General features: G+C 40.3%; 1 protein-coding gene across 2 annotated transcripts in view; it reads right to left on the reverse strand.

Moving 5' to 3' along the window:
• The window catches only part of NOC3L (NOC3 like DNA replication regulator), a 38,762-nt gene that overhangs the window by 5,416 nt on the left and 17,592 nt on the right, over nucleotides 1-15,754 (reverse strand). For both annotated transcript variants that reach the window (XM_037803863.1, XM_037803862.1), the window contains 9 exons: nucleotides 8,781-8,861; nucleotides 8,390-8,490; nucleotides 6,139-6,211; nucleotides 5,977-6,040; nucleotides 5,820-5,891; nucleotides 5,343-5,524; nucleotides 4,144-4,272; nucleotides 2,248-2,345; nucleotides 209-293 (listed from right to left, as the gene is read on the reverse strand). In XM_037803863.1, coding sequence (XP_037659791.1) covers nucleotides 209-293; nucleotides 2,248-2,345; nucleotides 4,144-4,272; nucleotides 5,343-5,524; nucleotides 5,820-5,891; nucleotides 5,977-6,040; nucleotides 6,139-6,211; nucleotides 8,390-8,490; nucleotides 8,781-8,861 — 885 coding nt within the window. The remainder of the gene's footprint in view (nucleotides 1-208; nucleotides 294-2,247; nucleotides 2,346-4,143; nucleotides 4,273-5,342; nucleotides 5,525-5,819; nucleotides 5,892-5,976; nucleotides 6,041-6,138; nucleotides 6,212-8,389; nucleotides 8,491-8,780; nucleotides 8,862-15,754) is intronic.

The following is a 15,754-nucleotide window of genomic DNA, read 5'->3' on the forward strand; positions in this document are numbered from 1 at the left end:
ATGCTTTGGTCTCAGACAAATCCTATATTGAATGAAACAGTCTCATGATCGTCTCTATAGAATTCCAATCTCAGGTATCTATACTACCAACTCTTAAATATGAAAAAAACCTACCCATAAAACAATTAAGCAAGCTGGAGTTAGAGCTATTAAAGGACATATTTAATATTAATTTTATTTCTTCTTTAAAAAAATAAAAGTCACATACTTTCCTTTTGGAACTCGAAGATTCAACAGGAGGATTGAAAGTCATTGCTGCCATGCTGTAGGTCTCAAAAAGTTCAGCAGCAGTTCTATAATCACAAATATAATATAAAAATATAAAGATGCCACCATGTCTATATAACTTGAAAATATTTACAGACTGTACCCAGAGAATGACCCATTATCCTAATCCTGCTTTGAAACCAACCAACCAACTCACTCACCTAAAATCAATCCTAAATTCCCATGTAATGTCAACATTAACCAACTAAAGTCACCTCAGAGAAGTCTTGTATACGTTTAAAAATATAAGTCTGGCACATAGAGAGAAAGCTGAGCAGAAGACTTCAAGCTCAGTGTGATCAAATCCCAATTTAACAAGTTATGTGACTGATACGTAATTAAGTCTAACTTAACTAACATGGGAACCAGAGGAGCAAAGCCTGGGGTTATCTTCCATGGACTTTTGTCACAAGTCAACCCTTCAGCTGCAAGCCTGGATTAGAAGCAAGGAGACACCATTCTGGACAGAACACAAGTCCACCCCCATCACATGTAGGGTATCCTTAATGATTTGGGGTCAGTTCACATATTCCGACAGAGACAGGCAAGGGCCTATCCAATGGAATGCTCCATTCCCCAGAGGAAGACCATCATGAGTACTGAATGTCTCTTTTCTCAAGCTTTTGGGATAAACCTATTTTTCCTCCTCCACCTCCATAAAAGGAAACTTTTGTCATAAAAGGGATAAATGTTCAAGACCTCTGATATCATAAGCATACCAGAAAAAGATCATGAAAAAGAAAAGCGACAAGAAATTTTTTGTCCTCTTTTCCCTTTTTAAAATGGGGGTGGGACATAGGAAGAAGTATGAGGGAAAGGGTTAATGGTCATTTTATTGTTTTATGAGACAAAAAGTTTATCTCTATCCTTCCCTAAAGGAAAAGTTTCTGGAAGACTAAAGAGTTCATGCCTCATTTAGAGGGGTGGCTGTCTACTGTCTTAACAAAATATAAGCCCACTGTTGCCAAATTTCCCAATATTTCAGAGAATTTGGCAATGTAATTTTTAGGTGAATTTTTCCAATTTCTAAAAGATAGCAAAAGATAATTCAACTTTCATTCAGACTCTGAAGAGGTCAGAAAATCAGTCCGCTGGACCACAGGTCACTTGGCTGTGACCCCTGAACTAAAGAAACCAGTGGGGATACAAAGGAGAAAGATCTGCAGCAAATAGCAAAATGTTAATTCTGAATGGTGAGCACATTGGTGTCTTTTATTCCATTTTCTCTCCTTATCTGTATAAATGAAGTATTTCATAATTAGTTTTGTGGGAAAAACTGCTGTTTTCAGTTTTTCTACACTGGAAAATTTTTTCAAAATAAAAAGCTGGGGAAAAAGAAACTTCTTAGGTTAAGGAGGACCCTCTTCCCCATGTGGGAGAGTGTAAGCTGCATGCTGGAAGGACACATTCCAGCTCCCAGTAGCTCTTGAGGCACTGCAGAGATGGGTGCAAGGGTCAAGGAAAGAGACTGCTGCCCTTCTGGGAGGGCTGCTCACTTGTCAGTGTCACAAAGCAGCTCTCCCCCCCCCCCCCCTCTCTCTCTTTGTGTCTCTGTCTCTCCTCCTCTTTTTCTCCCTTTCTTGCCCTAGCAGGACCATTCACTCCCTTTAGTTGGATTCATGGATGTTCACATTAAAAAAAATTAATAAAACAAGTATGGCAATGTCTTAATAGTTATTGAACCTGCGTGAAAGGCATATGAGGATTCATTATACTATTCTTTCTACTTTTCTGTATGTTTTGAGATTTTTCATAATAAAACAAATTTTTTAAGCAATTACCCAAAACAAATTAACAAAATCACAGCCAGCACGTTTTTTCTTTAGAACAATTTAGGAATATGAAATCAGACCAAATCCAGATTTCCAACTAGTACTTTTCATTTAAAAAAAACTACTTTATAAAACGGACTTCTCATACTAAACTGCTCTCAACTGGATTTTGTAGTTTAATTATAAGGCAAGGAACATTAAACCTTACCTTCTGCTTAACTCTGGTTTAAGAGCTTCAGAGCCTTCAGAAGGTGCTCCAGCAAGCAGATGAGCTGCAAATCTCTGCACTACAGGATGGTAATGTCTCTGAAGAGAAAACAAGACAGCCTCACTTAGCACAGGTTAGTACTTTCTAGAACACAAGCTACAGCCAAGATTTTCTCTAATTAAAAAACCTTACGGGGGCAAGATGGCGGACTGGTGAGCTGTATGTTTTAGTTACTCCTCCAGGAAAGTAGGTAGAAAGCCAGGAACTGCGTGGACTGGACACCACACAGCAATCTGACTTTGGGCATACTTCATACAACACTCATGAAAACGTGCAACTGCCGAGATCAGCAAAATCTGTAAGTTTTTGTGGCCAGGGGACCCGCACCCCTCCCTGCCAGGCTCAGTCCCGTGGGAGGAGGGGCTGTCAGCTCCGGGAAGGAGAAGGGAGAACTACAGTGGCAGCCCTTATCAGAAACTCATTCTACTGATCCAAACTCCAACGATAGATAGACTGAGACCAGACACCAGAGAATCTGAGAGCAGCCAGCCCAGCAGAGAGGAGACAGGCATAGAAAAAAACAACACGAAAAACTCCAAAATAAAAGCAGAGGATTTTTGGAGTTCAGACACCCGGGGGAGTGGGTCTCCCTGGCAACGTGGAATGTGACTCCCGGGGAGGGGTGTGGACCTGGCATCGTGGGACGGAGAGTGTCTTCTTGGCCAGAAGGGGGATGTGAAAGGAGTTGAAGTGAGCTTCAGTGGCAGAGAGATTCCGGGGGGAGCCGAGAGGTCACTCTGGTGGGCGCTCTTACGCACACTTTGGACAACCCTTTTTAGGTTCTAAAGAGTTGGGGTAGCTGGTGGTGGATACCTGAAACTATCAAACTACAACCCAGAACCCATGAATCTCGAAGACAGTTGTATAAGGGTGTAGCTTATGAGGGGTGACAATGGGATTGGGAGGGCCATAAGGACCACACTCCACTTTGTCTAGTTTATGGATGGATGAGTAGAAAAATAGGGGAAGGAAACAAACAGACAAAGGTACCCAGTGTTCTTTTTTGCTTCAATTGCTCTTTTTCACTCTGATTGTTATTCTTGTCGTTTTTGTGTGTGTGCTAATGAAGGTGTCAGGGATTGATTTGGGTGATGAATGTACAACTATGTGATGACACGGTGAACAATCGAAGGTACGATTTGTTTTGTATGACTGTGTGGTATGTGAATATATCTCAATAAAATAAAGATTAAAAAAAAAACAAAAAAACAAAACAAAACAAAACCTTACATGTATATGTGAGTCATAAGAACTATTTAATTACTGAAAGAAAATTATATACCATCCTTGCTCATGGGATTACAATACAAATCCATTTGATGACCAAGTTACTAGGGACATAGTCTTGCTTTCACTGTATGAAAACAAAAATCAAAAAGCAATTCTCTTTCAGAGTTGAAAAAGTTAATTCAGAACCCATTTCCTGATAATTGTGTTTTCTACTAATCTCACCCTAGTGCTGCCCTGACTATAGGGTCATAACACAGATGAAATCACCTTAAAACCAGGCCTCTTTGGTCTCCTTGGATAGGACCTAATACAAATGTACCTAAAAACAAATCGTGCTCTATTGTAAACAGTGTTAGGGAAAGACTTCCATAAATCTTCACAACCTCACCCCACTAAACTGTCATTTTCTGCTTCCTTAGAAAATGTATATCAACATGCTAAATAAGAGTGAGAGCAAAGTAAAATGTAGCATACAAAGACAGGAATTCTAGGAAAGGTAGTCCCAGAACAAAATATAGTAAGTATTCTACCAAAAATAACTATTTGGGGGAAGATTGAAAAAAAAAAAAACAAAACTGTTCACAAGAAAGATAGGGCCACTCTTACCCTCAGTGCATGCAATTCCCAAAGAGCAGTGTTCTGTGCATTACAGTACTCGGGTTCATCCAGCTCAGGGAGGAAAACCCCACTGCCCTGAGATTCATTGTCAAGCAACAGATCTGTTTTGGGGAATGTCTGAAAAAAAAAAAATCACACAAACAGAAGGATTGAGTAAATTAATACTGTTAATGTAAAGAATGCTATTACTTTTATACTTTCAGTTTCATTTAAATTTAATTTGATTTTATAAGCATAAGGCCTTCACAGCTAATATTAATAAAAACAATTTAAGTTTATATCATAAGAGAAGAAAAATTGAAAAAAATATTTGATCTTGGCTTGCTTTTAAAAGAATTTATTTTACCTTGCAAAGAAAAACAGAATATTATTTTTACCCAGCAACCCCACTCTTTGGAGTTTTTCCTATAGAAATACTTACATTAGCTAAATATATGAATAAGGGTATTCACAATAGCATCATTTGTAATAGCAAAAAGAAGAAACAATCTATATGTCCAACAATAGAGAAATGTAGAGAAGCATAAAAAGCCTGACTGTCTAAATCTGAATCTCACCTCTGCCACTTACTAGCTGTGTCACTTTAGGCAAGTTATCCTCTGGGGACCTAAGTTTCCCCATCTGTAAAACGGGGACAATACTAGTAGCCACCTCTCAAAGTTGTTAAGGAAATTAAGTGAGCAGGCACACAAACTATCTAAGTGTTTGTTAAATAACAAAATACACCTTACATAGTCTTTAAAGAGAATAAAGTAATTATATTTGTACTGTCATAGAAATGTGACTAGCACTGTTTAAGTCTTAAGTAATGTATAGCATAATCCCCCTTCCATTAAGGAAAAACAAGTTGTATTGCTTGTATGTATGTAGTATATGTATGTGTGTGTATAGTAGATGTTTGTGTGTATGTAGTTTGTGTATATGTGGTAAATACACATAAAAATGTCTGTTGGAAGGACACCCAACAAATGGTAAAAGTAGTTATTTCTGGGGAGTATCAATAGGGGTGGAATGCTTTCCTTTTAAAATTTAATTTACTTCTTTTATCACTAACTTTCTTACAAGTATGAATTACTTTCATAATTAAAATAATGATGTGAACAGGAAAGAAAAGACATGGCATCAAACAAACAAAAAATCCACTGCTCTGTAGGAACTTAGTTCTATTCATTTGTATCACTACTTACATGCATCAATATTCTGTTAGTTGCTAAGATGCCAATGCTCGAATTTGGAAGAACGTGAAGAGCAAGGGTGGTGAGGCGCTTGATGAAGGCAAGGGCACGCTGCTGAGAAACCTGCTTCCTGCGCTTAGCGAGCATGACGTCAAGGCACTGGAGCACAATTTCAACACCTTCATTGGTAGCACCTAAAACGGTAGATATATCCTTCAAAGATGTTCTCATTACTTCTACATTATGTGACTTTAATGAACTCCAGGAAAACCCAAGATGAACTGGCCTATCTGCCCCAAATCACTTCCCTAACTAATGAAGTCATGTGATACTCCTAAGGAGATGCAGTGGGTTACGCTGGCAGGCTAGCATTTTATGTACAAGTTCCTATTGCTGATTTTTTATTGACTATAACTCTGGACACAGATTTTTATAACAGATTTTTAAAAAGCAACTATTTATTAAGGATGCAATACCTAAAAAACATACCTGCATGTAACTTGAACAGTGTTTTGTAGAGGTGTGTATAGAATTTCATTGGGTCAATATTCAGAACATCACCTTTGAAATTACAAGAAACACCAATTAGGTACATTATAGGCTCCAAAGGTAAAGTAAATAAAACTTGATTAAGAAAGTATCTTACCCTGGCCAGAAAGAATATGAAAAGCAGTCTGGACGCAGTGGAGACTTTCTCGGTAGCTTAGGTCCTTTAAAAAAAGTGGGGGGTGGGGAAGGAGGCAAGCTATTAAGGATGGTAACTACCATTTATATCTTTCAAAAATAATTTATTAATAGAGTTACTTACACCAGACTCAGTGAGAGTATGTAGAACTCTTAATAAATCATCAAAAAATTCCACATTTATAAGGTGAGCAAACCTAGACTCAAACAAAATTTAGTTAACAGGTAGTCTAAAAACAGAAATAAGCAACTAAAAATTAAGCTTGACTTTAATACTGCTTTTTAATCTTCCTTATTTCAAAATATTAGCAATGATAGAGGTGATGATGATTACTCATTTTTTTCATTAATTCAGATTGGCCGCCTTGACAGTTCATTCAAGGGTGGACACCGTACTCGGCAAGAATATATAAGGCACTAAACAAACTAAAGATATTTCAAAAATACTTCAACTTTTCTTTGTCCCTGAGAAAGAAATTGCCAAAAGCGAATAACTATCCCAAGGAAACTTTATTAAGTGTCCAGCACTGCTCTAAGTCACAAAGGAGCCAGCAGCATCAGTTTCTAGCAAAACAGGCGGCAAGAAGAGGGAAAGGAGGAAAGATTGTGCTGTTTATAAGAAAATGGACCTTGGAACAGCTTTAAAAAGAGAAAACAGTATAATGATGCCAAACCTGGACCTGGGTGCTCAGTTCAGGCTCTGCTATTAATTACCTGTGTGATCCTATGTCAGTCACTTGACTGTCTTGGGTCTCTATTTCTAAAAATAACTGAAACTATCTGATACGGTTAAAGAGAAGGAAGCATATGAGCTACTAAACATGAGAACACTCTGTACACTGTAAAATATTGGGCACTGAAGTCTGGCTATCTACAGTTAGGAATTAAGAGCTTCTGGCACTCTATAAATCTTAGAATAAAATGGCCTTACAAGTGATATATTCCCTATGTACTGGTATGGCCTTTGGGGAAGCAATTGGGCAAAATTTACCAATATCTAAAATGAGCATAACCGCTGACATGGCAATTTGTGCACACAAATGCATGAAGATATATGTACAAGCATTTTCAGTGCAGCATAGGAGACTGGCCAAATAAAGTATTATATATCCATAAAATGGAGAATTATGAGCTTTTAAAAAAAAATAGTGCATCTGTATGTGCACATGGAAAGACACCCAGGGTAACTAGTTATCAAAAAAAGTCACCAAACAGCATAGCATGATTCCACTTGTGTTAAAGGCAGGCAAGCAAACAGTCCTACATGCATACATGGGAGGAGAGGACTTATAACTTTTTATTCCATATTCTTTTATCTTATTAGAATTTATAATGAACATGGATTATTAAAAGAAATTAGCCATTAAAAAAGCAAATAGCAGGTCCTACCCAGTGTAGGAATAATCCCTTTTCTGACCTAGCTAAGCATACAGCCTCTCTTTAAATACTTTCAATGACAAGGACCACATTACCCAATAAGGAAATGCATCCCAGTGTAAAATAGCTCTAGTTGTTAGAAAGTTTTTTATTTTGAGCAGAAACTTGCCTTTTCATATTTTTAGCTATTAGTCCTATTTCTAACCTCTGTGGAAATACAAAATATATTGGCTGCTTCTTCTACAACTGTGGTGTCCAACACAGTAGCCAGGAGTCATATTTGGCTATCAAAAATGTGGCTAGTTCAAGTTGGGATGTTCAATCAGTGTAAAATATTTACCAGTTTTCAAAGACATCTGATGAAAATAGAATGTAAAATGCTAATTAGTCATTTGTTATACTGATTGTATGTCAAAATATTTTAGATAAATCAAGTTCAATGAAATACATTCATTTCACCTGTTTCTTTTTACTATAATTGAACAGCACTGTTCTATAGGAATAATTGTAGAAAGCTACCATAACATCATTGCCCTAGCTCCCATCCCCCAACAAGTTCTTTAGTATTAACAGAACATACAAACAGTTCTATCTTAGCAGAAATGGATTACACATGACTGAAGAAATAATGTGCAAGCAGGATTAGAATAGACTTAAGAGTCATCTGCATCAGCCACTCAAACTGTGATAGTAGATGACTGATTATAGTGTAAAAAGAACCAAAAATGGAGAGAGAAACTTTAGGGGACCTAGAATTTAGTTAACATAAGGAAGGAGTGAAGGAGAAGTGAAGGAGATTTAAAAAAAAGTCTAAACTGAGAAAACCAAATAAGCACAGTGCTGTGAACAGTTTCAAAGACAGGCGGTTAAAAATAAAAAAGCAATGAGAACTACAGAGGACATGGATCAACACTAGTGAACCTGTTTAAAATTCATGATTACTTCAGTCTTACCCATTTAGAAAGAATCTAAAAGATTTCAACCTACACAGCCCTTACCTGGCAAGACCTTCTAGAACTGCAGGCAGAAGAGGTGACCTCTGAGCCTTCTTCAATATTCTGAAGTAGGTTACAAACACAATATTCAGAGTTTCTGTGTGCTGGCAGGAGAAACAGAAAAAATGCCTTTAGTATAACCAGTGTACTTTCTCCTGGGTTACCACAACCACGAATTTCAAAACTCAACCTTTTTATCCCCTTCCTCCTGTCCCTGCCCAACTCAATCTTTGAGACTTGAACAAAATAGAATGAAGACATATCCTGTTATTTCATAAAACTGGTATTGACTAAATCATCCACAAACTGAAACAATAAATCTCTAGTTAAAATCACTTAAATCACTATATGTTAAAAATACATAAAAAGAACAGCAGAATGTGAAACTGCCTACCAGTTTAAGTTTTTTCTCTGTACTCTCTGAAGCTTCTGCCTCCCGAAGCTCTCGCTCCAGTTTCTCTTCTGCTTTCTTCCACTGAAAATAGATCAAAAACAAAAAATAAAGGATGTATGAGTATGTATCACTGAGAAAGGTCTCATATTTAAATATTAAAAGACAATATTCAACAATAACAAATATATGAATACAAATATAAGTAAAGTAGAAAAACATGGATAAGAAGTACATACAAACCAACTTTATGACAGTGATCATCTTCTCAGAAGGCCTGCGAAGAACTAGATTCTTTTCAAGGAAAAAAAGAAAGCTGAAGTAAATCTATTAATGTTTGCTTATTCTGAATGGTAGTTACATGGGATATGCTACTTTATTCTCTGTAGTTCTCTATAATTTAAATTTAAAACTTTCGAAAAGAAAAGAACATGCTGAGCCCAGAAATAGTTCTTTTTATGAAGCTAGTCATCAACATTACTAAAAGGAGTTGGCAATCACCTTTTCCACAATGTATAAAACCAGAAGCTACATAGAAATTCAATAAAATATCCGTTTCTCCCACTTCCTTATGTTGTAAGAGCAGCAGCTAATGATTACCAAGCTGCTTGGGGCACAAGGGACTGAGTGAGGAATCAAGTTTCCTTCCCTTGTGGGAAGATGTTAAAGAACCGGCATGTTCTTATTAAGTCTTTCTTTGTTCCCCACCACAGCTATATATCTGCTGTTCCTAACAGGAGTATCCAGCTTATATTAGGATACTATGGTATAAATAAATTTAAAATAATTACCTTCATTTGTGTGTAAGTATTAAGTCTATTTTGATAGTTCTCTTGTGATTTTAAAATGTATTACTTATTCAAAGAGGGCTATCCCTGGAAATTTTATTTTTATAAGCAATGATAACACTAATAAACTATTTAAAATGTTTGAGGAGAAAGAATAATGATGATTTGTGATGGTGGTGGTGGTAACAGCTAATGTTTATAGAGCACACCCAGTGCTAAGCACCCTATTAAGTGCCTTACATACATCACTTCATTTAAACTGCACAATAACCCTGCCAGGAAGAAACTATTTGTAATGGTTAGGTTCATGTGTCAACTTGGCCAGGTGATAGTACCCAGCTGTCTGGTCAAGCAAGCACTGGCCTAACAATTGCTGCAAGGATGTTTGTGGCTGGTTGATAAACCAACAGGCTGGTTTATTAAATTATCAGTCAATTGACTGCAGCTGTGACTGGTGACTCACCGAAGGGCGTGTCTTCCACAATGAGAGAATGCAATTGGCTGGATTTAATCCAATTAATCACTTAAAGACTTATAATCAAGACAGATAGAGGACCTTCACTTTTTCTTTGGCTGCCCAGTAAAGCGTTTCCTGAGGAGTTCATCAAAGTTGCTGGTTCGTTTCCTGAGGAGTTCATCGGACATCTCCCTTGGAGTTGACAGTTTGCTGACTGCCCTATAGAATTTGGACTTGTGCATACCCACAGTTGCATGAGTCAGTTTTATAAATTTTATAATCATAGATACCTCTCATTGATTCTGTTTCCCTAGAGAACCCTAACTAATACAACTTGGTACTGAGAGTGGGGTGGTTCTTGAGAAACAGAATCTTAAAATGGGCTTTTACAATTTGTTTTCTACTCTGGTTAGATTCTAAGGCACTAATGACTCTATTTCCAATAATCGAGAGGGCACTGACAGTGCATGGCATGAGTTGGCAAAGGAGATATGCAAAATAGCACCATCTGATTCTCCTAATCATACTCTTGTACGAAGCAAGGCTCTGGGTGACAGTGTTTTCGACACCTTCACAGAGTTGCAGAATTAAGAGGTATAATGATGTTGGCTGGCTGCTCTTAGATACGTTGGATAAAACTGTAAGAGAAAGGGACAAATTAAAGGCTTCAAATTCAAAACTTAAACGCCGTATGACAGATGTAAAGGTTTCTATGTGTGCCCTGAAAGAAAATCTTATTTCCTGTGCCTGCAGACTTAAGGTTGAAAACCAGACGCAGACTCTCATTGTGCGAGTAACAGATTTACATGTAAACTAAAATCTCAACCTCTCAGGGTGTCTGCTGTTAAAGTAAAGGCATTGATTGGAAAAGAATGGGATCCTGAAACTTGGGATGGGGACATATGGATTGATAATAATCGCAGTGAGGACACTGGAACCCTGGATTCTGCTGAGTCATTGTTAAATTCACCTGTAGAGGGCTGTCCTGAGGAAACAGCTTCCCCACCTCCAGTCTGCCCTAAGGAGCCTGCCAGCCAACCCCCACCTAAAGAGATTAACCCTTCAGTGCCTGCTAATCCTATAATCACCTCCCCTGAGGAAGCAGCCCTCACTCCTCTGTCTGGAGAGATTAATCCTGTTTTAAGAGATGAAAATGCAACAGAATGTCCTGAAGTAAATGGCTTGAGGGATAATTCTAACTCTTGTCATGACCCATCCCCACCACCAGTCTTTGCTTCAAGACCTATAACTAGACTAAAGTCCCAACAGGCCCTGAAGGGTGAGGTACAAAGTGTGGCTCATGAAGAAGTCTGCTATACTCCAAAGGAACTGTATGAGTTTTCCAACTTATACAGACAGAAACCAGGGTAATATGTGTGGGAATGGATATTAAGGGTGTGGGATAATGGTGGAAGGAATGTAAGGTTGGATCAGGCTGAATTTACTGATATGGGCCCACTAAGCAGAGATTCTGCATTCAATGTTGTAGCTCGAGGGGTCAGAAAGAGCGTTAACAGTCTGTTTGGGTGGTTGGCTGAAACATGGATCAAAAGGTGGCCAGCATTATGGGAGGTTGAAATGCCAGAACTGCCCTGGTACAATGTGGAGGAGGGGATTCAAAGGCTTAGAGAGATTGGAATGTTAGAGTGGGTTTATCATGGAAGACCTGCTCACACACCCCTGGAATGTCCAGGGGACACACCTTTTACCAGGACTGTGAGGAATAAATTTGTGAGACTAGCTCCATCATCCCTGAAGAGCTCTGTAGTCGCCCTTCTCTGTAGGTCAGATATTACTGTAGGAACTGCTGTCACCGAGCTGCCTGAGTTGGCAGAAGCCAAGTGGCTGCAATTAATCGCCAGACAAGGTGGGTGTGGCTACCATAATGGAAAACAGGCTCAAAGCAGCAATCAAAATAATATGACTCGCAGAGACTTATGGCATTGGCTAGTGGATCATGGAGTACCAGTAGTAAAATAGACGGGCAATCAACTAAATTCTTGTTTGAACTATATAGGCAGAATAATTCTAGGTCACATGAACAAAAGTCTCCCTTGAATTAAAAAAACAGAGAGTCATGGCGCCTTAATCAATTTCCAGACTTGAGACAGTTTACAGATCCAGAGCCCCTTGAATGAAAGGAAGGCCAGGTACCCTTGGGGAAGGTCCCTGTTACACTGCCAAAAATTTATACCGGTAATCTTCCTCCCAGCCTTCCCCAGGGGGACCTACGGCCTTTTACCAGGGTAACTGTGCATTGGGGAAAAGGAAATGATCAGATATTTTGTGGATTATTAGATACTGGTTCAGAAGTGACGTTAATTCCCGGAGACCCAAAACATCACTCTGGTCCACCAGTCAGAGCTGGGGCTTATGGAGGTCAGGTGACTGATGGAGTTTTAGCTCAGGTCCATCTCAGAGTGGGTCCAGTGGGTCCCCAGACCCATTCTGTGGTTATTTCCCCAGTGCCGGAATGCATAATTGGAATAGACATACTCAGCAACTGGCAGAATCCTCACTTTGGTTCCCTGACTCGTGGAGTTAGGGCTATTACGGTGGGAAAGGCCAAGAGGAAGCCACTAGAACTGCCCCTGCCTAGCAAAATAGTAAATCAGAAACAATACTGGATTCCTGGAGGGATTGCAGAGATTAATGCCACTCTTAAGGACTTGAAGGATGCAGGGGTGGTGATTCCCACCACATCCCCATTCAAATCTCCTATTTGGCCTGTGCAGAAAACAGATGGGTCTTGGAGGATGACAGTGGATTATCGTACGCTTAACCAAGTGGTGACTCCAATTGCAGCTGCTGTTCCAGATGTGGTATCATTGCTTGAGCAAATCATCATATCCCCTGGTATGTGGTATGCAGCTATTGATCTGGCAAATGCTTTTTTCTCAATTGCTGTCAATAAGGACCACCGGAAACAGTTTGCATTCACCTGGCAAGGCCAACAGTTTACATTCACTGTGCTACCTCAGGGTTATATCAACTCTCCAGCCCTATGTCATAATATTGTTGGCAGGGATCTTGATCATTTCTCCCTCCCACAGGACATCACACTGGTCCATTATATTGATGATATCATGTTGATTGGACCTAGTGAGCAAGAAGTAGCAACTACTCTAGATTTGTTGGTAAGGTATTTGCGTGGCAGAGGATGGGAGATAAATCCAACAAAAATACAGGGGCCTTCCACCTCAGTAAAATTTCTAGGTGTCCAGTGTGTGGGGCCTGTTGAGATATTCCTTCTAAGATGAAGGATAACCTGTTGCATCTGGCCCCTCCTACGACCAAAAAAGAAGCATAACGCTTAGTTGGCCTCTTTGGATTTTGGAAACAACATATTCCTCATTTAGGTGTGCTACTCTGGCCCATTTACTGAGTGACCAGAAAAGCTTCTAGTTTTGAGTGGGGACTTGAACAAGATGAGGTTCTGTAACAGGTCCAGGCTGCTCTGCAAGCTGCTCTGCTGCTTAGACCATATGATCGAGGTGACCCAATAGTGCTGGAAGTGTCAGTGGCAAATAGATGCTGTTTGGAGCCCTTGGCGGGCTCCTATAGGAGAATCACAACGCAGGCCCTTAGGATTTTGGAGTAAAGCTTTACTGTCCTCTGCAGATAACTACTCTCCATTTGAGAAACAGCTGTTGGCCTGCTACTGGGCCTTAATAGAGACAGAACGCTTAACCATGGGCCACTAAGTTACCATGAGACCTGAGTTACCTATCATGAGCTGGGTGTTGTCTGACCCAAGCCATAAAGTCAGGCGTGCACAGCAGCACTCCATCATAAAATGGAAATGGTATATATGAGACAGAGCTTGAGCAGGTCCTGAAGGTACAAGTAAGTTACATGAGGAAGTGGCCCAAATGCCCATGGCCCCCACTCCTTCCACCTTACCTTCTCTTTCCCAGCCCACAGCTATGGCATCTTGGGCCTTACAATCAGTTGGCTGAGGAAGAGAAAACTCGGCCCTGGTTTACAGATGGTTCTGCATGATAAGCAGGCACCACCCGAAAGTGGACAGCTGCAGCACTGCAGCCCCTTTCTGGGATGTCCCTGAAGGACAGTGGTAAGAGGAAATCCTCCCAGTGGACAGAACTTCAAGCAGTGCACCTGATTGTTCACTTTGCTTGGAAGGAGAACTGGCCAGAGGTGCGTTTGTATACTGATTCATGGGCTGTTGCTAACAGTTTGGCTGGATGGTCAGGGACTTGGAAGGAACATGATTGGAAGATTGGTGACAAAGAAGTATGGGGAAGGGGTATGTGGATAGACCTTTCTGAGTGGGCAAACATGAAGATATTCGTGTCCCATGTGAATGCTCACCAGAGGGTGACTTCAGCAGAAGAAGATTTTAATAACCAAGTGGATAAAATGACCTGTTTGGTGGATACCAATCAGCCTCTTTCCCCAGCAACTCCTGTCATTGCCCAATGGGCTCATGAACAAAGAGGTCATGGTGGTAGGGATGGAGGTTATGCATGGGCTCAGCAACATGGACTTCCACTCACCAAGGCTGACCTGGTCACAGCCACTGTTGAGTGTCCAATCTGGCAGCAGCAGAGACCCACACTCAGTCCTCGATATGGCGCCATGCCCCGAGGTGATCAGCCTGCTACCTGGTGGCAGGATGATTACACTGGACCACTTCCATCATGGAAGGGGCAGCAATTCGTTCTTACTGGAATAGACACATACTCCAGATATGGGTTTGACTTCCCTGCAAGAAATGCTTCTGCCAAAACTACCATCCGTGGACTTACAGAATGCCTTATCCACCATCATGGTATTCCACACAGCATTGCTTCGGACCAAGGAACCCTCTTCAAAGCAAATGAAATGAGAGAATGGGCATGTGTTCATGGAATTCTGTGGTCTTACCATGTTCCCCATCATCCAGAGGCAGCTGGGTTGATAGAACGGTGGAATGGCCTGTTAAAGACTCAATTACGGCGCCAACTAGGTGGCAATACCTTGTAGGGCTGAGGCAGTGTTCTCCAGGAGGCTGTGTATGCCCTCAGTCAGCGTCCACTCTATGGTGCTGTTTCTCTCATAGCCAGGATTCATGGGTCCAGGAATCAAGGGGTGGAAAAGGGAGTGGCACCACTCACTATCACTCCTAGTGATCCACTAAGTAAATTTTTGCTTCCTATCCCTGCAAGCTTAAGCTCTGCTGGTCTACAAGTCTTTGTTCCAAAAGGAGGAGTGCTTCCACCAGGAAACACAACAATAATCCCATTGAACTGGAAGTTAAGACTGCCACCTGGCCACTTTAGTCTTCTTATGCCTCTGAATCAACAGGCAAGGAAGGGGATTACTGTACTGGCTGGGGTGATTGATCCTGACTATCAAGGGGAATTAGCACTGCAACTACACAATGGAAGTAAAGAAAAGTTTTCCTGGAATACAGGAGATCCCCTAGGGCGTCTCTTAGTACTACCATGCCCTGTGATTAAAGTCAGTGGAAAACTACAACAACCCAATCCAGGCAAGAGTACCAATGGTCAAGAAACTTCAGGAATGAAGGTTTGGGTCACCCCACCAGGCAAAGAATCAGAGCCAGCTGAAGTGCTTGCCGAGGGTAAAGGGAACATGGAATGGGTAGTGGAAGAAGGTAGTGATAAATATGAACTACTGCCACATTACAGAAACGAGGACTATGATGACATGAATATTTCCTCGTTTTGTTATGAATATGTCTGTAAAGCAAATATCTTTGCTTTCTT

This window comes from Choloepus didactylus, chromosome 15, assembly GCF_015220235.1.
Source record: "Choloepus didactylus isolate mChoDid1 chromosome 15, mChoDid1.pri, whole genome shotgun sequence".
In the NCBI taxonomy this organism is placed as follows: domain Eukaryota; kingdom Metazoa; phylum Chordata; class Mammalia; order Pilosa; family Megalonychidae; genus Choloepus; species Choloepus didactylus.